Here is a 27,772-nt window from a genome sequence, read left to right as displayed (position 1 = left end):
AATCTTTGTTGGGTTGCAGGCTTCTAACTGATATCATGGATCCCTAGTTTGCTGCATCTTCTTCTAGTTAAGGCTAGGATGTGTCTTAAGGACTCTTTCCCGCTTTCACTTAACCTGCATAGTTCACTACTATAAATACCTAGTTTAGTTAGGTGGCTTCTTAGACTGCAATCAGTATTGTCAGTAGACCAGTGAGTATCCTAAGCCTCTCCTTCCTCATGCTGCCTCTGCCCAGCTCTGTTGTCGGCTCTGTCTTTCTTCGTTTCTAAGTTGCAGTCATATTGTGTGTCTTCCCATGCCACAAAACGCTTCTGGCCCTGTTAGGCGCCTCTCTTTGCCCCCATTCTTGCTTCGTTCCGCGCTTTATCCCTGTGGCTCGGGCTCCATCATCTTATCCCGAGTTGGCCAAGCTTGGATCGTACTTCATTCTAGCTTCTTGTCTTAACTATTATCCCAACTATTTAGGCTATTCTAGCTAAACATGTGTATAAAATAGTTTATGCAGATTTCCAGGCAATTCTACAAACATATTAAATAATTTCTCTGTTTTTGCTTTGCATTATGAAATTGTTTAATTTCCGCAAAATGGCAAAAGTGTTTCGCTTACAACTGCATTCAGCTTATTGCGTATTTATGAGTTTTAGTTGCACGGTTGTACGGTTGCACGGTTGCACAGTTGCAGTTGCATTTGACAGATATTTTTCATATTTTCGACATGTAAATTGTTTGCCGCACAACAAAATCAGCAAAATTGAATCATTTCACACTGACAGCTAAATATGAAATCACAAATGGAATTACAAAGCAGGCAACCCCGCAACAATCCCCCTCCGCCCCTTCCCCGCACCGACCCTTGCCCCTTAGCTGACTTTGCTGCCAAAACGGATACATGCCCAAATTGAATTGTGTCCCGTACTCTTACCTCTTCTCCACCCCCTCTCTCTCTCTCGCTCACTCCTGTGGCCATCTGTCAGTGAGTTCTTGAGGTGAAAATGCAATTATTTATTAGCAACACAAAAAAATGAGCCCGCTTGGCGGGGGCACACATATCCATCCTTGTACACAGCGCCGACGATGGCAAACGCAATCAAAACATGACGCACACACGCCACCTCCAGCTCCAGGAGCGTGTGGCACGAGCGAGGTGAGCTGGAGGCCCAACTGACATGGGCACGTATGTAGAATTAGTTTACGAATTGCTGCAGGATACGTGGCGCAACATTTTACAGCAAACAATTTCCCAATGCGCAGCACCCCCCACCCCTCAGCCCTCCTACAGCTGCCCCTCTGCTCACCCCACTCCCATAACAACAAGACGCTGTCAGTTGCACGATGGCACAAATGGCCAAAGCAGCCAACAAACTTGCAACTGCTGCAGGCGTTTTTGGTGTCCTTTTTTTATCGAATGGTTGGCCCAATAAAAAAGTTGTTGTTGCTGAGGGAAAACTCTTCCAAAAGCAGTCTCAGTTTGACAAAAGTGAATAATACTGTATTGGATTTAACAAATTAGTGTGCTCGACTAAGAGATACTCTCTAAATTGCTTGCTGATTTTATTAAATTATTTTTTATTAGTTATTTTTTAGCTTACAAAATTTGCTTTCTTTGAAATTTGTACAATTGATTAATGATATATTTGAAAGGATATATATTTATAATTGAAATCGATTTGTATCGATATTCGCGGAATGTGAGCAATTATCGATAAAATGAAATAAGAATATGATATACAAGTACTTATAAGCCAAATTTAAAGTCACAAGCTCTTAAAGTTTCTGAAATCGGTTTGTTTAGACTAACAGATAGACGGATGTGGCTAAATCGACTTAAACTTTGATGCTGGTCTAGAATATATATACTTTATGCTGTCGAAAATGCTTCCTTATGACTGTTAAATACCAAAGAAAATATTATAATATATAAATCATAAAATATTGATATAGATTATGGGTTTTAGATAAATGGAATTCGAATTGTATTATTATTATTATTATTATAGTAAATTATTATTATTGATTTTTAAGATTTTTAAAGTATATATATTCCTTTAAATAAGTCCCATTTATTTTTGGATGCATTTTTAAGGAAAACTTCTCCAATTAACAACTTGTGGTTTGGCATTAGAAAAAGTTCCACTGTTGTCAGCTCGTTGGATATAGGCAGACATAGTCATACATAGTCATATTCATAGTAGACATACTAGATAACCACCCACACTCAAAGAAAAAAAAAAGATGAAGAAGATGAAGAAGAAGAAGCTTGTTGTGTGGCAGCTGGGGGAATTGGAATTGGCTTCAGCTTTGGCTATGACTATGACTATGACTATGACTATGGCTATGACTACGTCTGCGTTTATTTGGAGCTGGATTTCGTGGTTTGAGTTTGAGTCACTTTTGTAGTGAGCAATTTGTAGCACATGTAACGTAGTGGCATTTGCCAGCAAGCGATGCAACCTGACAGGAGCAAGGCACCCACACACACACACACACACACACCAAACACACACAACAGGCACACAACACGCACACAACACATATTTTTGGAAGCTCTATTAAGCGAACCCCAAACAACGCACAAAAGTTGGAGGGTTTTTGGGCTGGTGTGAACTTTAAAAAGAAATTTTGGGCTGGCGAGTGTGTGTGTGTGCGTGTGTGCGTGAGTGTGTGCGTGTGTGTGATTGTGTGTGTGTTGATTTTTGAAATGAATATGCATGGGCATGGTATGCACAGGTTGCCGGAAAAACTCTTGGCAAAAGTAAATTTAAAAGTTTTTCATGGGCCGCTGTCTGTCTGTCTCTACGTCCTTCCGTCTGTCTCTCTGTCTCTCTGTCTGTCTGTCTGTCGCACTCGCTGTTTGTCTGTCCGCTTGAGAGATATGAGTAGCGCTCACTTTTTAGACAAGTTTTCTAGTTTTTTGGGGAAACGTGAAGCACGTGGCAAAGGCAAAAGATTTTTCTCTCTCTCGCAATACTACAAAATGTGCGATAATTCACATAAGCAGTCTTATCACATGTGTGTGTGCGAGTGTGTGTGACTGTGTGTGTGTGTGACTGTGTGTGAGTGTGTGTGTGTGCTTTATGAAATGATGTTGTATGTATGTGCGCTTATGGCCTTCCTGCGGAAAGAAAGTGCCACCCACACAAGCATTTAGGCATCGTGCAAAGTTTTCACTGGCTCACGTTCCGCTTGAAAGCAATTAGCACACCCACAGAGAAATGTTAGTAACATAGCAAGTACAGGATGCTTATTTCTCATGCTCACCTTTTCATATGGTTTTTCAATTCAAGTTTAACACGATTTTCAGCCACAACTCAGTTATTTACTCTAAGCCCAAGCAAATCTTTTTTCATTGATTTTTTTGTTTTTTTTTTTTCAGCTATTAAAAAAGAAGAAAATTGTATCTTTTAAAAGTCTTAACTTAAGTAGAAATTAAGAAAAGCGAATATTTGAAATAGTTCCATAAGCATGAGTATTTCATTAATAATAAGTATCAGAATTTCTTTAAGAATAAGTCGCTCAACAATAATAATAATTTTCTTTAGATTTCATAGTATATTTGTTTTATAAAAATTATTTTTGTATTTGTAGAAAACATATGTAATTTCAGAGTTGACTTTATTTAAATGTGTGTCTAAAAACGCTTTCATAAAAAGGTCATAAAAAATACTTCACATAATAAGAATAGCAGCTTAGGTTACAACTACGAGCAAAACAAAAGAGCAAAATAAAGAAAGAATTTTCTATCGATCTGCTCTCGTTCTTTCTGCTATTGCTACAACTGAGAGCAACAAATTAGGGAGCAGATCAGAGCGAATGAGCATCAATTTCAGTTTTTTGCTATTTGATCAATATTTCTATTGCTCTCTGCTTCGGTGTAGTATATTCAGACAGGGTTTAAGCATAGTATCAGCATCATATCTTTATTCCAAATTGCTTATACATTTTTCATGAATATGAGCTACAGTTGAGAAAATAAATCTTAATTGTAGAATACTACTAAAGATTATAATGTGTGTTAATATTATGTAATAAAGGTTAACTCTTATGCTACTTGAATAATATGTAACAGAGGCTATTTCCACAATCTCCAATGCTACTGTTCACCTTGAATCCCTGTTCCACGCTCAGGTTTAACCAAATCGCTTTGGTATTTTTAAGGAATCGTAATGTTTTACTAACATTTTCTCACGCAAGCATCCGAAAACCATTTAAATACCGCTCCATCATCTCACACACACCCAAATAGAAACTTTTACACGGTTTTAGCTACTACTTCCACCAGTCTCCCCCAGTCTCCCCCAGTCTCCTCACCATCCATCTATGTTGCTTTGGTGTTTTGCTGTGGAGGCTGGCTTTGATAAATGCACAGAGCATAAAAGTTTCGGGGCCAAAACTACTTTTGGGGTTTTTAGGCAAATTCTCGCCTAGAACTGAAAACGTAGCCAACTACTTTCCACTTACCTGGCAGCCTGCCATGCCCACATCCAACTGCCACCCGCCCCTGGGCAGCACCACAAATCGCTGGAGCCATTAGAGCTCGGGCAAAAAAGAGGAAAGGAAAAAAGAGCGCCGCTAAATGCGATGTGAATTATTTAAGGCACGTGTGTTGTGCAGAATGCGGCAAATTCGACAGTGAAATGCATTTATTATTGAAGATACTGCGACTACTATTTGATACCCGCCTCCTAACCCACCTCTCCTATCCAGCTCACCCACCGATGCCATTAAGTTGAAGCTGTAGCGGATCGTGTGGAATCCTTCGTCTGACAAGCGAACCAATTATGTGCGCCTGATGAGTGCCTAAGTGGAGCTAAAGCAGCTCCTTCTTGGTGAGGAGATGTGGCTGGATGGGGGTTGGGGGAGATGGGTTTTATTTTGATAAACGCTTTACAGTTTGAAAAGTTTTTGGGACTGTGTGTGTGTGTGTGTGTGTGTGTGTGTGGCACGTGATTGGAATTACGCGTGCCAACTAAAAACTCAACTCGAACTCAAACCACAAAAGTGGAAATTTTCCACAAGTTACGACCCGCTGTGAAAGGTGAGTGGAATGTGCAACACACACACACACAAACACCCACACACACACACACATACACGAGAGGGTGGCACATTCCAAGAAGGTGGGGCGTGGTTTGTGGCAAGGTGACAGGCGAAACATGTTTCTCTGATTTTGGCAATCGACAAATGTTGCGCACATTGCGCGCCAAATTAGCATAAATTTATTTATGCCAAACGCATTCCACAAATCGTTTGCGCCTCTATATCGCCCGAGTGAGATTTAAGTGAAGAGTTAGTCCCTGCAAAATCTAAATCTAATCAAAAGATGTTTAAGAATATATAGAAATCATATTTAAGAATTATTTACGAATTTAAGAATTATTTGCGAATATATCCCACATAAAGTAAGCGGTTAAAGAAAATTCGTGTTTTGCTTGACGCATGCTCTCTTTGGAATGCGCTCCCATTTAAAATAGCTTCTTTCTTTTCTCTTAAACAATTTCAACTTTTATTTTCTTTTATTTCATAATATATATATTTGATTTCAAATGTTTTTCTTTTAAATCTTTTAATGGCTGCAAAGTTGTCAATCATTTCGAAAACAAAGTTGGCGTTTTGCCCGACGCATTTGCTTGCTGGAATGCACCCCATTCAAAAAAGTGGCAGCTGTTTATTTTATGTAATGTTTATTCGTTTGCAAAGTGGAAAATTGGAAATACAAATTGGATTGAAATGTAGTTAGTTTTACATCTGGCGATATTTATACGTATTTATATATATATATATAGACCTAAGCTGTCTCTGTCTCTCTCTCTCTCTCTCTCTCTTTCGCTCTCTACTCTCCTCCACTCTTTCTTTTGCTCGGTTGCAGTAGACTCAGTCTTGGTTCAATTTGCTGCTGGCTCCCCGCTGCCATGCACATGCAGAATCATCTCGAAGGGATCCCATTCCAGATCCGTTTCGTGCTTTACGCGTCGCCTGCCACCCAATCCCAACTGCTGATGATGATGATGAGGATGATGGGCATGATGGGCATGCGGATGATGATGATGGGGCGGATGCATGGCCAATGTTGAATGTGCAACGTGATGCGCCAACTGATGCTGCACCAGTCCAATGGGCATATCCTGTGCATGCTCCGCCAATCCCGGCGGACGATAAATCTGCAAATGCTGCTGCTGCTGATGTTGCTGTTGCTGCTGCTGCTGCAGATGATGGTGATGATGATGATGTTGCTGTTGCAGTTGCTGCTGCTGCTGCTGCTGTTGCTCGTTGACCATCTCCTGGATATGCTCGCGGGTCTGCTCGCGTTCGTCCACCTTGCGCAGCAGCATGGCACGCATGAAGGACATACGCTCAAAGTGCTCCCAGTTGGAGCTGAATCCTTGTTGCGCGTACTGCGCATGCCGCTCCTTCTGCAACTCGTCCACGTAGCGCTGCTTGATGATCGACCAGCGTGTCTGCATCAGTGCTGCAAGGAAATATTAAATATTCGATGAACTAGTACCACATACTGATTGCACCTAGACGAATTCAATATAATAATGCAGCTAAAAGATTGCTTTGCATAGATACAGTCGGGGAGATCGAACAAGTCCCCTCTATATGGAATATATATCTTTCAATACATAACTAAGCAGTTCATTAAATTAAGCAACAGTTTCAGATGTAAGGATATCACTAAATGGAGACAACTATTGGTGGGGATTTAATCTAGATGGGATATATCTATAAACTCACTTGGCGTTAGTCCCATTTCAACGGCGGCCTCCTTCCAAACGGCGGACGTGCGACTCTGACCCTGGCCCTGTCCCTGACCCTTCTCGGAGCGCTGTCGCCCCGCCCATAGAGAGGGTCGAGCCTTGATGGCATCAATGATGCGTCCACGCATGCTGTTGTGCAACGAACTGGGCCGGCCCAGTTTGCGGACGGTGGGCGTGGTCGTTGCCTCCACGGTGCAAGCAGCCGGCGGCACCAGTCCAGTGAATGCCGTATAACTCAATCCATGCGACGCCGCCGTCGACTCAATCAGATGTGGCAACTGCTGTGTGGCAGTGGTCTGAGTGACAACTGGCCTCGTTGGAGTTGGAGTAGGGGTGGGCGTGGCCTGCAGCCAGTTGAAGCTGCCACTGGGACGACCACGTCCATGGCTGGCACTTGGTAGCGCTGGTGGCGCCGGTGGCGAGGAGGATTCACTGGTTGCTGGACTAGTTGCTGCCGCCGCCGAGTTGTCCGAGCTGCTGGCATTGGACTGGGCACCAACGATCTTGGCCACGGTTATGTTGTACATAAAAGACATGGGCTCAAAGTGTTCCCACTTCGTGTTGAAGCGCTCCTTGTGCAGGATCTGGCGATGCACCAGATTGTGGTAGTGGTACTTCATCTGACTCCAAATCGATTGTAATTTAACTGCCAAATCGAAACGAAATCGAAAAAGAAAATATATAAAAATATATATACAATATAAATAATATATATATATATATAGATAAACGTAATATTAATAAAAATAGATACATAACATGGTTGAGTGCTGCTCCCAAAAAAATAAATGTGAAATCTGTTTTTATTTTTATCTATTTTATATTTTATATTCCTTTGTAAATTTGGAAATTTATAATTAAATTTTATTTTTACTTGAATTGAATTTTTTTTTATATTGAATAAAATGTCAGGTTTATTAAAAAAATTGACTAACTTAAATTGATATTGAATAAATTGGAAATCATTTAATTTCACATATAACATTATATAATGTTAAAATCAACTTTGCGAGCGTTCACTGTACTTTTTGTACTAAATATCCCATTCAGCAAAAGGGAAATTATCTTGCTGGCTGCATATGCAAATACAAATGCCCTGAATATGAAAGCCCAACAACCTATGAACTGACGTGTATGCATCTATTTTTAAACAAAACACACGCACACATGCGCGCACACACACACGCATGTACACGGGAAAAGAGTGGGAGAGCAAAAGCTAGAGAGAGATTAAGAGAGCGAGTGAGCAGCAACAAGCGAGACAATGCAAAACAAAAATAAAAAAAAACGATGCCGGCTGCCAGGCTAAGCTTTTGTAGCGAACCCCGCTAGAAACTTGGCTAAGCACACACATAGAGAGTGAAAGAGAGATAGAGAGGGGAGTGTGTATGGCTATTTCAGTTGCACTCACCTGTAGGCACATGCCCGCCAAACTGTTCGGCGATCTCGTTCCACATGGGCGATGTGACGCTGCGACACAAATGCAGCTTATTATTGGAATCCCAAATCTCTGGATATTTCTTGATGGCCTTCAGCAGCTGAGCGCGATTGACGAACGGATCCTCCTTGGGCATGGCGATGGGCGATGGAAGGAGGATGAGGAATATGGAATTGGAATTGGAATATTATGGGAATGGAAGCGATAGCGACGTAGACGGAGACAGAGGCGTCGACAGCAGCGGCGGACGCGGAGCACAACTGCGTCCTTTGACATCAATTATCGGCGAATAACTGAAAGTAGAGTTTGCAAAATATGCGAATTGAAAATGAAAAGGCAAAAGCGATTGAGGAAAATAGAGAAAACGATGACGACGTCGGGGCAACGACGACGACGACGCCAGCGACGACGACGACGGCGACGCTTATTGTTGTTGCTGTTGGGGCGCAGCGATGCCGAGAGATTGGAAAGCAGCGGCAAAAAACGGCGAAAGCGCACACGAGATGAGATACACAAAATGCAAGCGAGAAGAGAGAACAAGGCAGAATGTACAAAAACAAAAAAAAAAAAAAGAAATAATAAAAGCAGCAGCAGCGACGTCAGTTTTGTGTCTGTGTCGTAGGTGCTGCTGATAGAGTTAAAGGGGTGTGGGAGGGGAGGGGGAGAAAGAGAGAGAGCGAGAGAGCGGGACAGAGGGAGAGTGCCACAGACGAGACGACGAGCAAAGGCAAAGGCAAAAACAGACAAAGACCAAAGAAACAAAAATAAAACAACAACAGCAAACGAACCTTATGGAAGAGGCAAAGCTGCAAAAAAAAACAACAGCAACAACTAAAAGAAAATAACAGACACAAAACAACAAAAAAAACGAACATAACAAAAATTGAAGCAAGCACAAAAGAAAGGCAACGATAAACAACAGCGACGCCAACGACGACGTTGGAGCAGCTCACTTGCAGCTGTATGCGTGTGTGTGTTTGCCACAGCCTCGTCGCTTTTGTTGAAGGTGGCATCGGCTTGAAGCGTTAGAAGCGCAGTCCGAAACTCCTCGTGCCTCTTTTCGCTCTGCGCTCGTAGCTCTCCGCGAATGCGAATGCGAAACAAAAGAGCAGCCATCCAACAGGCGAAGAAGAGTGCGCAGCAAAATGCACCCAGCAGCGAAGACCAGAATGATAAATTCATTACCGAATGCATTCTGTTTGCACAAAAGTAATTCATTTCCTAGTAATGCTCTTGTTTGCAGGAGCTTCTAAGTTAAGCACAAACTTGTCTTCGCAAAAGCTCAGCATCAAAAGAAGTGCACCAATATCTTATTTTAGTTTAGACAGAGGGCTATGCAATTTGTGAATTAGAAAATAAAATATATTTGTATGTTGATTTTTAAAATTTGTGTATATCTTAGAATACGTCATTAAATTGTATATAGAGTAAACTTTCTATATTTGGAATATATAACCACAAAATGCATTACTTTGTAATAGATAAGTAAAATAGTTTGTGGTATCGATTTGAAGCTACACCGTCTAGAAAGCTTAGATTACGAATCGAATTCGTAATGGGGTCTTTTCGCTGCTGTAAAGCGAAGAGTGCGGAGCAAAATGCACGCAAGCAAACAGAGCAAAATGCACGATGACCGACGCGACGATGGCAAACAACAACAACAGCAACAACGGACAGCGACGTCGAGGCCAAAGCACAGCCCGCAGACGCAGTTGGAGCTAAGAAGGCGAAGAGCCCAGCCCAGCCAGGCTGTCTAAACAACAACTGAAATTACATGCAGTTGCGGACAAAATAATAGTACCACTAGGACATTTTTGCTTACGAATAGCGAAAAAAATAACTTCATTAATTATACATTTTATAGAAATTGTTTATTTATGTCTAACTATCATAATTACACAGTTAATAAATGGTCTTTTTACATTTTCTCTTGCTTTTTCATAAAAATTAATTTGATATTTTAATTTTAATTAAATATAGATAACTTAGAAACGGATAATTTAATTATGTTTTTTCTTTCTTTCTCAATTTATGTGAAGAGTCTCCGTCCACTTCTAAAAATGTATTTGTAAGTTTCTTAAAATTACAAATTTAAAAGATGTAAATTTGAAAACATTTTTTGTGAGAGTGGCGCTATTATTATTTTCGCAGGTGTAAATAAACACTCGCACACACACACACACATACAGACAGCAACAATTGCCTGGTACTGGCGTATAGGCGAGCAGGCGTTGCGTCGTTCGGTCGATCTGTCGGCCAGTTGGTCGGTTTTGGGGGCTACGTGCAATGAACCCCATTTCGCAGCAACTACAAACAGCAAAAACTGCAACTACAAATACAACTATACACAATTCCCCCACACACGCACATGCACACGCACTACAGTTGCATTTGTATTAGTGCGCAGCGCACCCACTGCGTTCGTTTAGTCAGGCAAACAACAACAACAACAAAAGCATGAAGAACACAGCTGTGCGAGAAAATGTCCCAACGTTTAAGCATTCTAATACGAGCTGCCTCGGTTTTTTGCACTGTGCACTTCTTGCTCTTCCTCTTCGCAAAACAGAAACCAGAAGAACCATTAAAGAAAAACAAAAAACAAATATAGTAGAAAAGCAATTTGAAAACTTTGTTAAGCTGCATAATTTTAAAATAATATGATATACATATATAAAAAGTGAATATATGTAATTTTTATAAATAGTCAAGGATCGTTCCAACATTAAGGTCACAAAATCAGTCTTCATGTTTTTCATAAAAATGAACTTTAATAAGATTAAGAGCTCAAAATCTTTTATCACGTTCTTATTGGCAATCGTAAAGATAAGGGAAATTGTCTTTTATTGCTTTACGACATGATTCGTTGACGTTGCCGGGCATAAATAGCCATGAATTGGACTTATCACATATATGTATATATATATGTATATGTATGTGTGTATTTGCCTTGTTCACACTGAGATCACGCATTGATTATCGTGGCAACGAACAGCTTCTTCATCAATTATTCAATGTCATGGCACTGGTTCACCCAACTGATTCCACTCCAATTCCAAATTTCAATTTCGATTCCAGTTCCTCTGCACACCGCTGTCCGCTCTGCATTTCTAATGCTGTTGTTAATGCTTTTAATGATTGTCGTCGTTTTATTGGCTACTGTTTTAGTATTTGTGTTATCTGTGTATCTGCGAGATCTCTGTGTGTGTGTGAGTGTGTGTGTGTGTGAACGCACACGCATTTATCTGGAAGCGGTGTCTTTAATTTTTATGGCTGCATAAATGGTCCTGAGTGCCTCCGCTACGAACCCCACCCCACCCCTCTGCCGCCTCCTACTCCAAACGTAATTTGCTAGATTAGAATTAATTTCGAGGCGCTTCCACAAGATACTTTTACTCTGCACATAGGCAAAACTCGGACAGTAAAAGAAGAAGATGCAGTAGTAGAAGAGAGAAAAAAACATAAACCTAATGTAGCCGAGGCTGAACGGGCAGCTGGGTTACGACAGGCGGACAGATAGACAGACCCACAGACAGATGGGGCACAGGCTCCACATCAATTGTCGTTGTGAAGATGGGCTTGAAGCTTGGCACTGGGCTGGGTACGTGTGTGTGTGTGTGTGTGTGCAGAGTGGCTGTGGGAGTGAGATGAGATGGCTACCTCCCTATCTCTCTCTCTCTCTCTGTGTCTCCCTCTCTCCCACTCTCTGCTGTGTTGCCTTTGTTGGGTTTTTATTTTCATTTATGCTTTTTAAGTGCTTCATTAAAATCGCGTATGGCTACGGTTGGGGTCGCTGCTGGGGTCTGCCTTGGCTGCCTGCCATCTGTGGCTGAGGCTGGGGCGGACAGACCTTTGTCAGCGTCATCAAGCACGGCAAACACACACAACACACAGCAGCAGCAACAACAACAACGTAAAGAAAAAAGTATCTTTCAGATACATGTCCAAAACGCAAAGAAAGCAAAGCATAAAAAACGCACGTCGACGGTTAAAAAGAGAAAAAAATAAATATAAAATAATAATAAACAAGTCAGAATACTCTGCACATAAGTAACCGACTACAGGATACCACTTAATCTGTTTGAAAATAAATTATAATAAATAATAAATATTTCTTATTCATAAATTTATTAAATTTAATAATAATTAAATACATAAATAAATTGTATTTTTGAAAAATTTAAAATTTGAAATCATAATTCTTTTGTAAAACTGTATTTAAGGATTATATAAATGTATATACAATTATCAATAATATAGTAAATCAAAAAATATATCAAATTAAGTTTTAAAGTTTTCTACTTTTGTTGCTTAACTTAACTGATATATATTCTATTGCTGATATGCTGCACACTCGATCCCAATGGCTACAGGGTAGTCAAAAGGTACAAAAAAAGAAGAGAATTGAAATAAAAAGAATTAAAACCAAACATGTTTTTCACTCAGCTCTCGCTACTCAGTGTCAGGCCCAACTTCAACTTCAACTTCAGCCACAGAGTCGCAGCTTCAACTCCGGTTTCTGGTTCTTGATTCATGTGATTGCTTCTCTCTCTGTGTGTGTGTGTGTGTGTGTGTGTGCGTGGCAATAAGTGTGCCCGTTCACGGTGCAAAAAGTTAAGTATCTTGTTGTTGTTGTTTTCCGTCTTTTTTTAAGGTGCGCACATAAAAGAGGTCTGCTGAACAGTCGCCAGTTTTCAGTTACCAGATACCAGTTCTCTTACCCCAACCCCTCCCCCCCACATCCTCCTCTTCACCAGTGGCCAGTTCCAAGCCAACAACAACAATAATGGTGTCTGGCCAGCATCCCGAAAGCAACTTGGCCAACTCCTTGCCAGCCTACTCAAATCTCATACAGTAGCAAAAAATTTCGACAGTTATTTACGATTAGCACAAAAGATACGAGACATGACATGCGCTGAGATGCCGCGAAGATGCAGATGCAACAGATTCAAACAGAGACAGAGACAGAAAGGGTGAGAGAGAGAGAGAGAGTGAAAGAGAGAGAGAGGAGTTGGTAGTAGGAACACAACATGAAACCTGGCCCGTTTACCCATCGACTGGTCGCTACTGTTGCATGTTGCATGTGGCATGCATGCTTGCCAGCAGGGTTCCTCCTTTCCTTGCATCCCCACAAAGGATTGGAGCTTAGTTTTGTCTACTGTTTTGTGTTTACCATTTCGTACGCAGTTCGCAACAATAACAACACAGAACTCCATTTATGAGCCTCGCTTGACGATCATTTAAATGTTTCCGACACTCTTCTTAAAAGCAAAACACAGCAAAAAACAAATAGCAAGTTGAGCTTGCTGCATAAGAGAAAAAACCAACAATTTCTTGTTGTATTTCCAAGAATTATTTTGAAGCAAAATTGACTTTGTTTTCATTTGATTCCTATTTGTTAAAACAAAGTTTGCCTCAAATTGCATATTATTATTTTTATTGTTTAGCACATGCTGAAAAAAACAGTTTATTTTTTATTAAATTAAATTTTTATATTGATAAAATATATAATAATAATATATTGATATTTAAAAGGAATATATATATATTTAACTTATTTTTTGTATTCTTTTTTTTTATTAAATTAAAGCTATTACAGTTTTATATTGATAAGTTTCACCAATTAGGAAAATGGATTTAAACATCCATTATACATATAGATAAACATGAAATATTAATATTAATATCATTATGATTATTTTATTCTTTTTAATATTATTACAAATATTTTTATTATTTTGATTGTTATTAGTTTTTTTTTATTATCATCATTCTGGTTATTATTAGTTATTGTTAGTGGTATAAACTTAATAAAATGACTTAAATGGGGTCGTTGCAAGTTGTGGCCAATTCTTTGGGCCATAAGCGTAAATTTATGGGACTTGGTAACTCTTTGGCCAGCCTGTTGAATAAATTAGTTACTCGTTGCGGCGGACTCGTGTGCAGAGAGAAGAAAGAGAGAAGAGAGAGAGAGAGAGAGAGGGAGAGAAGCAAAAGCAAGAACTTATTTATCGACTCGTGCGTTCTGTTGCGTGCACCGCAATTTAATTGGGCGCTTGAGAGGGGGCGTGGCATCCTGAGGACCGCCTTCCACCTTTGTCCCTTTGCTTTGCGTGCATTTTAATGCAGTTTATCATTGGCCTGCTGTGCCGTGCACTTTGTTTTATTATTTATATTTACCATAATTTGCCTGCACTGAAAATACCTCGTAGCTGTCAAGGGTATGCTGAAGTTGTGCAAAGGTATGTAACAGGCAGATGGAAGCAGCCAATCTGTGACTCTGTTAATTTAGAATATAAGTTCTAGTCAAAAATAGGCTGATTCAGTTTAATGTATTCCATCGATAATTGCACACGTTTCGATACAAATCGATATCCGATTGCAATAAAATACACATAATAAACCCATATATATTATTGATTATCTGTAATAAATGTAGACTCTTTTTAAGTAAAGAAAATTAAATCGCAAAAATAACTTGAATTGCATATGCCCGTTTTATGTTTGCCACTTTTTTGCTGGGTAGGGAAAACAGCTATTAAATGCATAGCTTGATGGTGGTAGGGGTTTCCTGGGGGGATGGCGAAGTGGGCACCTCCAAGTGGAAGCAGAATAATTATAATTAAATGCATTTTTACCTGCCCATTTTCCCGTCTGGGCTTTTCTTTATTTTATGCAAATAACAAATTGCACACCTTGGCAGAGTCCCAGTTTAGTAATTAGTTATTAAGGCCGTTGCAACTGAATAGATTCCAACTATATGTAGATCACTTGATCTAAATTCAGATAATTACGTTAGTCGTTAATCGGGTTCCGCTTCGATTCGCGTTTTTAATGTGTTTCACGCACACTCGGCAAATTAATGTTAACATTTAATTGATGTAATAACTGCAAAGCCATTTGTACTATTCAAAATTTCAAAAGGTTTGCTTAAATTCTTAAGACTGGCAATTAAATTGAAATGTACATTTTCATGCATTGCATTTTATGGATGTAATTTTATTTAACGATAATATTTGAATTTTTTTAAACATTTGATTAATATGCAAAGATAATAACAAAACACAAACAATTCAAATTGCCTGCAATTCAAAATTCTGCATAAAAAATGTGAAATGCAACGGAGCAAAAAATAAAAAGCAAAAAGACGCCAACAAAAAAAAAACACACAAATTGCATGAAATATTCTAGAAACGAACGCAAAATAAATTATTTTATTTCTTGTTTTTTTCTAGAAAATTTAAGGTATACTCTATTAAATGCAGTTTAGTGCAATCAGCTTGGTAAACGGTAAAGTTTCTCATACCAGAAATCATTGTTATAGCATATAGTTGTCGAAATATGATAAACAGACCAATTCGCATTTTAAATCAATTTTATTGAATATTTATTTATTCAATATTTATTTAATTTTCTTAAGATGCCTATGCATGAAATCTATAAGGGATAAGGTGAGTCGATCCGATCGATTCTGAACTGTCTGCAGCAAAAAGTCGGATACATAAAGAGTTTCATCACGATTTGCATAATTTTTTTTATAACTAGCTTCTAGCAAATTAGATTAATTTAGAGGTAGATTATATTATTATACATATCCTTAACTTTATTAATATTTTGAATATTTATGTGCTACACACACACAGCTCATTTAATATGTGGCAAGAGAGATTAACTGAAAATTTTCTTTAAATATTCAAGAGCACTTAGCTGATGTACCCGTTTTCGTATTTGTGTATAAAATCAGTTTTAATAACCGTGTCAGGCAAACAAAAAAAAGAAGAAAAAAAAGAGCAAGAAAAAAGGCAACGGTAGCTGCTACGTGTCCGTGCGGGTGTGCGTGCGTGTGTGTGTGTGTGTGTGTGTGTGTGTGTTGTGTGTGTGCGTGCATGCAACGCATTAATTATGAATATAATTCACTGGGGCTGGTTCGTTAGGGCAGCAGCAACAACGATTGAGGGACAATAATTTTGCGGGGCAAGGGGAGGGCGAGCGGATACCACTTGGTGGATGCGGTCGGTCGCAGGGCACAAACGGCACTTTGACGAGGCTCTGTGTGCGTGCATGTGTGTGTGTGTGCGTACGTGTGTGTGGCAAGTGGCAAAGTCAACAAATGTGCAACGGACACAATTTTCTCAATGCACAAACATGCGAAGAAGCCCGCGGACAAATGACAAACGTTCCACCACGCCCATCCCCCCTTTTCCCCACTAGCTTGCCTCGTTCTCCGCACCTTGCCACAATCACCAACAATGTTGCTTTTGCCATTTTGTATTTTGTATTTTTTTTTTTTTGGTTTTTCGCTTTTGTAATTTTTCATTGGAAATATCGCGCTACGCACTTGATTGCAGCATTTAATTAAAGCAACAGCAGCAGCCCAAACAACAACTACAACAACAACAACAACACATATGGCTGCTGTAACAACAACAACAACAACAACAACATCCTGAGGCAACAACTAAAAACTGAACAACATGTTGCCGAGATGTTTATGCGCAACACTTGACAGATTTATTAATGCGTTGCTGAGGCAATGTTTTTCTTGTGTCTTTCATTTTACATAACGAATCTTTAGAGAACCCAAGACGAGACCAGTGTCAGAGAGACAGAGAGAGCGAGAGACAGAGAGGGAGATATAGAGAGAGAGATAGAGAGAGAGATAGAGAGAGAGAGAGGGAGAAAGCTTCGTATCTTCAGGTGGCTCTTCTGCTCTTTTAGTTAGGAGTTAATTCTTGATATGATCTCTTCTTTTTAATATTTAGTAGTAATAGTAGTAATATAAGCAGCATTATTCCTTCTAAAATCAATATACAGATGATATAGCTATACTTAGAAGATCTTGAAGCCATTAAATACTTAACAATGTTCAACAAAAACTCAATGGAATAATCAGACATGCTCAAAAAAAACCTTTCATTAGTAAGAAACAGATTAATACATGGATTAATGTATAGTATTTAATATGTATAATTAAATTCCAAGCAAAAAAAAATAAACACTTTTAAAATTCACTTTTTAGAAGGAGTCTTGTATATTTATTTAATGTCAAAAATAAAAGAAAATAATGTCAAATACAAAAAGTAAAAAATTTAATTCATTAGAATTATATATATAAATTCAAAAATAAAAAAAATATTTATACAATTCTTGGGCGTATTTAAATGCAAAATGGTCCAAAATTTGTTGCCTGAGTTGGGGAAACCCCAGGATAAAAACCCAAATAGACCAAAAAAATAATTGGTATTAATTAGTTAAGTGCTTGCAAAAAAGTAATTCACATTTGAAATTGAATTCTTAATTATAGAAACGGAGGACTCTGAATTGATTGATTACGTGATAGAGTCTGTTGTAATCGTTACAGAGTACTCGGAACGGTTCATCCAAGGAATAATTAGTAGAACAACGATTAAGCAAAAGTGGGAAGAAGTTGCGAAACGGCCTAGAGAGAACAGAACAATTTATTTGGCTCATCAACGCAACTGAATCGATTTCAGCATTTAGTAATTTAACTACAAACATAACACATAATAAAAAACGACAATCAGTTAAGGAGAGACTGGTTAATAAGGAGCAGTCTATTGGAGGCGGTACACCCCAGTTATAGCAACGAAGAGCAAAAAGTAAGAAACTCTTCTGCATAGATTCAAATCTACTTTGAGGATATGGCACACCAATTCCCTTTATGAATCAATATTTGAAGACCCTGCACTGATAATTCATTTAAGTAACAGTAATTTACATCCTTAAAAATATAGTTTTTGTTGCAGACAAAGTTTCACGTCTAGATTAATGTCACTTTTTACGTTGGCAACCCGATTCTCGCTCTAAATTCATGCTGGAAATAATATATAATTATGAAACAAGATCAGTGCACATGCAAAGCTTGGTGATAAGATTTTCAAATACCAGAAATATTTTAATTTTGAGTATTGAATTTAAATTTAGAAACAGCAACAACTATCAGCATTGCTGTAGACCTTAAAGTCAACAAATCCGCAGTTTCTCTCATTATTTTTATTTTCTTTTTGCATTCTCTAACATAAATATTGAAAAATCTGTCATTCCGAGTAGTACGAGATACTGTAAACATTTTTGTATTTGTGGCAAATGCAGAGAAAGAAATGATTTTTCATTTCTATTCAATTTCTAGCTTCATATTTGTGGCAGGCTTCGATTAGGCATCGCTGCTGGTGCAGTCAAAATGCTGCCATAAATCACATCACATTTCTTTTTTGGCAACTTGAATTTTAATTAAAATAGAATCGTATCCAGAATACTTTATACCAGAGCGCTCCGCCCCAGCCACGCCCCGCCCAATGCTAACCCACTTCGAATTAAGGCAAACATCAACTTATACATAATTCCACTTGCCGACATTTAAATACGCTTTGGATGAGAGGTGGTATTTAAAAATGATGCTCATATTCTATAGATTAGTCATTATATATATATAGTGACTTTCATCCGATAGTCCAGTTTGAGAATGCGTTACAAATGCGGCAACAAAATGCTGATGCCCGAAGCAAAACGACAAAATTCTCAAACGAAAATAATATGAAGATGTAGAAAGGCAAATGTTCAAATCTGTTGCTAGTTTTTGAAAATACATAGCCACATTTTCTAGCGCTCGAATTTTTCGGATACAACATAATTATATTGGAAGCTGGCCCATAAATCAAAGGCGGCAAAAAAAAAAAAAAAAAAATCTTTAAGACTCGCCACCGAAACGGGAACGGAGAACAGAACGTAGGCGTTGCAAGCACTTCAACAATCGACTCGGATTGAAACGGGTGCCCAGAGAGAGACAGACAGAGAGCGAGAGAGGGAGTGAGAGCGGAGTCGGGTTGGGGGCACGTTTGTATTTGGAAAATGCAGCGATGCAGTGAGGAAAACGCAACTCAACATTTGGCAGCATGTGGCAAGTACGCGAACTCAAAACGCTCCGATGCAACTTGTAACGAAGATGAAAATGAAAATGATTTATGCTGCAGTCGGTCTGTCGACAACACATGTATGTGTGCGAGTGTGCGAGTGTGTGTCAGTGTGTGTATGTGTATGGAGTGGGCTGGAGTGGGTTGCACTGTGCTGGGGGTTTTTTGGGAGGCTGCGCTCAGTTAGCCAGCTGCGCAGCTGTGGTCGACGGCACACAATGAATTGAAATACATAGTTTTTCTTAATTTTGAAATTGCTGGCAACATATTTATTACATTGTGGCATCAACAATGACAACCAACCAGCTGGTTGGGCAGCAAAACAAACAATTCAACAGAGGCCAAGATATTGGACAATGACAGCTAAGAATACTCTACTCGCGTGCACTTGTTGTATATTAAATATGAAATAATTAATAATCACTCAAATGTAGGCAGCTTGTTATGCAAGTGTCTCATCACGGAAATCACAGCCTATCTACTATATATATATATATATATATATATATATCTGTATATATATGTATATATGTCTGTATATACTCAGAGATCTCGGGCGCAACAGATTTGCTTATCAGGCTGTATATTTTACTGCTTACTGATAGCAGTTTGTTGAATGCGACTCGCATGTTGAGGCTGGTCAAGATTATATATATATATATATATTTAGCTTGCTATATACTTTTACACAGTTTAATGGGTCCACAGGGGGCAATAAAGTGCTCAATAAATATGTGAAATAATAATTGAAGAATTCTATTATTATAATAATTTAATCTATTTTTTTTTCGATTTATTAAAATTGCAGTTATTCTTTACAAAAGATCTTATAAAAATACCCTTTTTTAGTTTAGTTAGTAACAAATTCATATTAATTATCTTAAACAGCGACAAATTTTGCAGAAGTATTATAATTATTGTAGATATTGAAAATATGTTGACCAGAATTTTGAATGACATTTTTAGCAATTATTATTTATGTATTCCTAGCTAATTAGAGGCTGTGTTTTGTATTCTTTTTAAATAGACAATACTTTACATTGTCCTCCAAACTGATGCGTACTTATTAATGCTGAATGATCTATTTATTTGCTTGCGTGAAATATTACAAATTTTACTTTGAGTTTGGGGGTTTTGGGGTTGGGGGTTGGACTTGTATTTCACTCAGGTCAGCCGAAGGTCAGCCAAGTCATAAACTAAAATTTGTTATTTATACGCAGAGCGTTGACAGTATCGAAATATGCCTATGAAATTTACATAGATACAGAGATATACACACAGATACAAACAGACGCCATATTTTGTGCACTTAATGTTCTGGTTTTGGATTACACATGGGGTTGGGGAGGGGCGTGAGACAAGTTCTTCCGATGAGTCTTTGAGTTATGGACGGCGATAAAACTAAGTTTTTTGGTCGTTATTTTTCACATTTTATTGAGATGATATATATATGATTTCGTCATTTCCATTACGTAATGTGTGGCCTTTTTTAGGCTCACAAATGAATTATGTACAATTGTCGTGATATTTTCATTGAGCAATTTTACCAAAAAGATATCATCACATTTTCTCTATGCAAATGGGAAAGTTTGACTTAGGTTTAGAACATTTATTTGATTGCTTTAGTAGATTTGGTCACGACTCTGACAGATGTAGTAAACTGTTCAGATTACATAATTTCATTTCATTCTGTTAATGTCAGCTTTTGTATTGCGGAAAATCATTTAAATTGTTGTAAAATGTATTTTATTGTAGGCATTCGATTTGTTGGCCAAACTTTCAACTTTTCTTTTGCGTCAGCATTTCTACAAGACCCAAACGAAGTCGTCTTTATTTATTTGGGGTTATTTCTATGTACTTATTATATTTTACTTGGTTTTTTTTTCGTTTATAACGCGCATTTTTCTGTACGGAAAACACACACAAAAGTTTTCCTTTACAGTTTGCTGACTGGTTAAGAAGTTGGCTGAATTTGTTTTGTTTTCAATTTATTTTGACTGGCCAGGCAGCTGGGAAAATCGGCGCCGTATTGCGGCATATTGTGTGTATTACAAAAAGCCGGAAATAAATCTTAGTTATGCTTTTTTAAATCCTTCAACAAAAGCAGCGCAAAATCACAGAACGATAATAAAAAACTATAAATTGCGTCATAATTTCGTTCGCTGAAAGGCGGCGAGTTGTTGCTCGAAAGGAAACCCAATTGAAAAGAAAAGAAAATTTGTGAAAAACTTGCATTTCCTGATCGTGGCCGGGGTGAGTTTCGCTCCTGACGAGATAATCAGCCAAATGCTTCTTATTATTTGCTAGGGAACACACCCAAAAGGAAAAAGGAGAAGAAGGATGGAGTTTCCACCCTGCTCCTCGCACCTTTTATCATGCAAATTGTAGCCAGTGTGGATGAGAGAGTGTAGCAGATCCTGAAGCTTAGGGCAGGCCTGGGAAAGCGCTTTATTAAATATCTATAAATCAGCGAGCCAAAAGTTTATTGTTACGCAAATTTTTGTTTCGAGAATTGAATTGGGAATGCCGCCGTGTTTGGGAACAAAAGGTTTGTCTTTTGTTTTCACTAAATGTTGTTGAGAAATTGCAATCTATCAATAAAGCTGTTCGCATCGCTCTTAGGGAGGCACCCTCTCTCCCTATCTCCCTATCTCCCTCTGCCTCTGCCTCTGCCACTCCATATCTCCCCTGGCTTATCTGGCAATAACAACAATAACAAACAAGACTTCGGCTCACCCTTGAGCTAAGAAAAGTTTTGCTTGTCGTTGTCCGGCTTTTCCACGACATGTCCCAAGGGTTTCAATTTTTTTTTTATATATTTTATTTTTTTGTTTCCTTACCCGCCTCACACACACACACACACACACACACACACACACCTTTGTATCTGGGGCTTAAGTATCTGAAAAGTCTGGCAGGGAGCTGCAACAACAATGCATCGCATTCTGCGTAGCAACTTTTCTTTACAACTTGTTGTCGTTTTCCATTTTCTGATTTTCCTTTTTATTTTTTATTTCCATTTTTTTTTGTGTTCACAAGATTTTTCTATTGAATTCGTCGCGGCTGTGGTTTCTAGTTCTCGTTTGGTTGCCGCGCCTCTCAATTCTCATCTTACAAACACCAAATGCAGAGACATACAAAGGGATTACCAGAGTGATAGAAAGAGAGCTACAGAGAGACAGAGAGAGAGAGAGAGACAGTCTGTTGCTTACCTGGACAGAGTCCATAGCCCGAATTCCCCAACTCGAGCAGCTTCCACTAACCCTTGCCGGGATGCTCATCATGCGTGTATCGCCCTCTCAGTTCTCCCCCAGTCTCATAGTAGATTTTGTCTACTTTTTTTTCACGCGCCAAGTTATTAATTACATTTCAAAAGATATCGATCTGCAATTTGTTTGTTGGTTTTGCTTTTAATAGTAGTGGCTGCTATCTTCTTCGATCACACTGGCGCCAATTTTCCTTTTATGAATCTATGTAAATGACCTCTCAAATGCAGCCAAAAAAACAACAAAAAAAAACCCATTCCACAACCAATGTTCAATCGCCAGCACAGCACAGTAGTCGTCGGCCATTAATGTGAGATAATTAATGATGTTATTTAGATCTGTGCGCTCTGCCGATTCGATATGGATCCGGTATAATTTAATATAACCATAATTATAGTTTCAGAAATGCTGTAGTCTGATTAAAAATGGTTTCATTAATTAGTTGCCACAAAATGTTGAGGAAATTGTTCGCCAGTTAAAAACAATAAAAACTATAATATATTTTTTGTGAGCGATAAACTCGAACAAAATGTGAAAGAAAATATATCTAAAAAAAAAGGTGAAAGAAAAATATCAACATATAAAATGTATATTTTACTGTATTCAATATTTGCAACTTGCTATTTTGAACTTATTTATTTATTTTATAAATTTTCATATAGATTAAAATTATTTGATGTTGTTGGGCTGCCGAGGCACGCAACAAAGTGTGTGAAATATAGAAAACTTCACATATGTATGTGGATGGAAGGTGAAACCATCTCTCAACGATGTGGCAATTTAAATGCCATGGCAAAAAGCAAAGAATGAATCTCATTTCCCGTGCAGTCTTCGCTGGGAAGTGCCCAGCAAGTGGTGAGTGGTAAGTGGCAACAACTTCGGACTAAATGGCAACTTTGTGTTGTGCCACTTACAGAAAATATGTACTAATTATACTGCCAGTTACAGCAAAATAAACAAACAAACAATGGGACAGACAGACAGACAGACAGACAGGCAGACAGACAGACAGACAGGCAGGCAGACAGGTGGACAAGAGGCAAACTGTTGTGAACTGAGCAGTTGTCGAGTGGATATGTGGATTCTATTAATTGTTGGGCTAAACGAGCTGTTTAAGTTTAAGGCCAGTGGATTTTCACCGGAACCAGCGGCAAGTTTTTCATACCCACTAATAAAAAACGGGGTTTGGCAACTTGTTGGCTCTGCGCTCTGAGGATTGCGTCTGAAACTTTGGACGTGGCTCGTTTTGTTCTCGAATGAGTGAGAGGCAGCGGAGCGGACAGCTGAACCATCGAACCGCTCACCAGCTGAACCGCATGCCAAAGAGCTCAGCTGTTATTGTTGTTATTTTGATTGTTGTTGTTGCTGCTGTTGCTGCTGCTGCTGCTGCTGTTGCTGCTGCTGCTGCTGCTGCTGTTGCTGTTGCTGACGTTGGCGTTGTCGCTGTCGTTGTCGTTGTTGTGGCTTTCCGGTATTATGCCCATTTACAAAGGCGGCGAGCGGAGCAGCAAAAACTTGAGAAGTTCTAAGGTTACAGCAAAAATAAACAACAAAAAAAAAAAAAAACCGACAGCAACTAAGAAAGCAAACAATAATGACACTTACAACAACAGCAATATTAAAAAAAAAAAAAACAACAATAAAATTGTTGCTACAACATACAATGGGCCACCAACAATACAAAATTATTTTGTTTAAAAACCAAACATTTCAAATAACTTCAACTACTGATTTATATAGCTAATAATATAATTTTAGTTCATAGAAATAATTATAAATTATGCAACATTAATTAAATAAATGTTTGATAGTTTTAAATACTGAATTTCATAAATAATAAGTAAACTTTTGTGACTAGAAATATTTATAAAACATACAAAATTCAATCAGTTTCTATGCATTTTATACATTTATTTATTATATATACAAATGTATAAGCAATGTGCCTGTAATCATATTATTATTATATATTAATTATATTATTTTTTCAAGAAATTAAATATACACAAAAGTAATGTATCTTTTCAGCATTAGTTTCTTTTTCTAGCTTGCGCTCACAATTTTGCCCACTGTGCGATATCAGCTGAGTGCCACAAAGCAGCAGCAACAGCAGCAGCAGCAGCAGCAGCAGCAGCAACAAAAGCAGCAGCAGCAACAGCGGCAGCTTTAATTGTGCCAAAACATTGTGAGTACCCGTAGGTAGCTCTCTTTAAAGACCCGTCTTCTGAGCCGGCCACAGCAACAGCTGATTGTGGCAAGGGATTGCGGAGGGGAAGGGAGTTGGCTAGTTAAACGACAGCAGCCACGTTGACGTTGACGTTGACGTTGACAATGTGGCCAAGCTGGTGGCAAGTACGAGCACTCAAACTTATGCTGGTTGCTTTGCTGGCGAGTTTCAAGTTACCTCAAGTGCTACGCATAACAACAAAGTATGCTGCCAGCGAGTGAGCTCGACCAGAAGCTACCCTGTACACAGCTGTCAAATACATTAAGACATTAAGATGTAATAAAGGCAGAAGGCAACTTCTCCGATGCCATAAAGTATATATACATATATATTCTTGATCAGCATCAGTGGCGGAGTCAATTTAGGCAAGTCTGTCTCTGTCCAGACAGACAGCATTCCCTGTTGCGGGATTGTGAATGAATCATGCGATGAAATACATTATTTTGATGACCCTTAATAGATGCGTTAGTAAAAGATCCATCTTTTGATGAGCTCTTTGTACATGTGGAACAATATACTTAATGTGAGCTATCAACAGTTTGCCATCGCTGAGCAGAGCGAAAAATACCGATTGATTCTAGATGAAATCAATCATGGCGAAATTGATCACCTGAAATAGAACAAACAGCGGCAATTTGCCAACTTTGATAGTAGATAACGATGACGCAAATGGTTTCATGATGGGGCCACTGTGCAAACTGACTCTCTCCATTATCTAGCAAGTATTTAACAATAAATATATATATTTATTTTAATATGTACAGCTGCTATGACAGTTTTTTATTATTATAACTGGCTGGCGACCCTAACTCGCAGCTGAATCCAGCAGTCTTCAGAAACTTTCCACTCTGGCAGTAATTGGGGAAAACGAAGAGTTCGCAGGATGTGGCCAAGGAGTAGCAATTACAAGGATAACAGAAACGGAAATAGCATTGCAAGCAGCAAGTAGATATACGCGAAAACATTCGGAGTTCAACGTATCAATTTTAGCCAAGGATATGATTTTATTGACTCGACTCTTAATAGTCAAGAAAATATACAAGCATTCATTGAGTTTATATATATATATTTATTGGGTCGAAGATGCTTTCTGGCTGCAGGATATAAAAATGAGACAGTAAAGGAAGGAAGTAAAGTAGAATCCATCCCCTCCCGTTGCTGCTTCCACTGCCCCTGCCCGAGTTTTGTGTGATATGAAGAGAGACTCGGTGCAACCTTCGCATTGTTGAGCAACAAATGCCACCGAGAACTTGTTAAAAACGAGTGGAATTTCGCGCTGCGCTGCGCTGCACTTTGGGGTAGGGGCCAGCCGTGGCAGCGGAATGCGGGCAGGAGGAGGATGCAATGCGTTGCCAGCTGAGCTGAGCCCCTACATGATATGTGGCATTCAACTGGCTGCGGTTGCCCCTTTTGTTATTGTTGCAGCCCAGCTTAAGAGCCGAAAAAAAACAACAACAAAAACAGAAAAGGGTTGCCCCGCTCTTCTCGCGCCCCACACACCCTTCAGTCGGCGACAACCCATATAATAAGCTTGATAAAATCAACGCGCTTGTTTGAAAATACTCGTAGAGAAAATTGTTTTCATTGCATGCGGGAATTAGCCAAGTTACCAAGTTGCCCAGTTGCCCAGTTGCCCAGTTGAACGAACGCACGGGCATAAAAACAATTTTTGGAATTTAATCTGTTTGGCAATTGAAATCGGAATCGAAATCGAAATCGGTTCTTATGTCACGGTTATACCCTCTCGAAAACTTTAATAAAAAGTGTGGCAAGCTTGTAAACTTTGTGAATTGGAAATTGTACGTGAAAAGATTTGAAATTTGAGTTTATTTTTATCTCCTTTCAAAAACATTTTTTTGTTTCAGTTCGGAACTAATTTTACTACAGATCTGTCTATTTTTCAGTTCGGAATACCTACAACTAATTTTACTACAGATCTGTCTTTGCTCAAGTGCATTTGGAACTCCTTTCACCTTTCATAGTACTATTTTTCCTACACTTTATCGGAACTTTGATTACTATTAAAAATTACCAGAGAAAGGGTATACAGACTTCAGACAGATATTTGATGATTGTTGCTGCTTGCTGTGGTTGGGGAAACATCTGACAGCCCAAAGGCGGTTCCAGCTACTCTGGTCTTCCTCTCCCTCTGCCTCTTCCCCTGCATTTTCGTCTGCGTCATCGGCTTATGTGCAGCCAACTTGAAGTTGAAATGCAGGCAAGTTGCAACAAACGGAGACGCATCTCAGAGCTGAATGCTGTGTGTAGGACAAGTGGTTGTTGTTGGGGGAGTAGGGGGGATTAATGTCAGGCCAAGTTGAGAGCGCTAATAAGATACAAGATACAAGATACAAGATACAAGTACTTCTTAAAGATATTTGTTGTCATTGTTGTTGATGTTGCTGTTGCTGTTCTGTGTACCCAAAACTTTGAAGGATTTGTGCAATTTTCTATAATTGAACACAGCTAGAAGGATGTGAAGGATGTGAAGGATGTGCTTGTCGTTGTCAAAGCAATTTCGTGGCTTGTTTTCATGCCGAGGATTAACAAGGATGTACTAATGTATATATATATATATATGCCAATCTGAGCACGCATCAAGGATTTGCTCTAAATTGGAAATGATTTAAAATGCCAGCAGCCAAGCAGATTAGCTGAATGAATTGGGAATTTTTTTTGGAAATCTAGCTGAAAATTCAACAAATTTAGTCTTTTTTGCTTAACATTTCTCAAATTGTATATATGAAGATTGTTATCCGGTTTTCTTCGTTACTCGCTGTCTTGATCTGACTGGGTTTTTTTTTTTGGAGTAGTTGCTACATGCATAAGTAGTGTGTTCATTTGGAGAGGCAGCATTTAGGAGTAATGTGTGCAACCGAACCGAAGAAACACAACGAACACAATGAAAGAAAAACAAGTAAGAGTGCTGTAGTCGGGAGAGCTCGACTACGATATACCCCGAACCCACTTGCAAATTTCCCTTTAAAAAGTTTTGCACCCAAATGTGAGCAGGTCTGCAGATAGACTTTGGCTACAAACAAGTGCATTTACATACCTATATACATATATATACTCGTACATATGCCATCTCTTTCTTACACATATTTTCGACTACAACTTAGGTCTATCTCATCCGATCTTGATGAAATTTGGGC

The 27,772-nt window shown here is 38.7% G+C and overlaps 1 protein-coding gene across 1 annotated transcript; it reads right to left on the bottom strand.

Annotated features, from left to right (window-relative positions):
- Positions 1-5,664: 5,664 nt before the first annotated feature.
- LOC6558415 (myb-like protein Q) lies at positions 5,665-8,571 on the bottom strand. Its single transcript, XM_001984719.3, has 3 exons — positions 8,170-8,571; positions 6,736-7,404; positions 5,665-6,466 (listed from the first exon to the last, which is right to left on the bottom strand). Exons 1-3 carry the CDS (start codon positions 8,330-8,332, stop codon positions 5,883-5,885), a joined length of 1,416 nt encoding a protein of 471 aa, XP_001984755.1. The 5' UTR covers positions 8,333-8,571; the 3' UTR covers positions 5,665-5,882.
- Between the last annotated feature and the right edge of the window lie 19,201 nt (positions 8,572-27,772).

Source organism: Drosophila grimshawi, unplaced genomic scaffold (assembly GCF_018153295.1).
Source record: "Drosophila grimshawi isolate 15287-2541.00 unplaced genomic scaffold, ASM1815329v1 contig_44, whole genome shotgun sequence".
In the NCBI taxonomy this organism is placed as follows: Eukaryota; Metazoa; Arthropoda; class Insecta; order Diptera; family Drosophilidae; genus Drosophila; species Drosophila grimshawi.
Note: the sequence above shows the minus strand (reverse complement) of the source record. Positions and strands in the feature narration are given on the sequence as shown.

Excerpts from the sequence above, each read along its gene's own strand:
- LOC6558415 (XM_001984719.3), bottom strand. The coding sequence starts at position 8,332 with ATGCCCAAGGAGGATCCGTTCGTCAATCGCGCTCAGCTGCTGAAGGCC. Across the intron at positions 7,405-8,169 it reads TGGCGGGCATGTGCCTACAG|TTAAATTACAATCGATTTGG; the intron begins GTGAGTGCAACT and ends TCGATTTGGCAG. Across the intron at positions 6,467-6,735 it reads TGAAATGGGACTAACGCCAA|CACTGATGCAGACACGCTGG; the intron begins GTGAGTTTATAG and ends ATTTCCTTGCAG.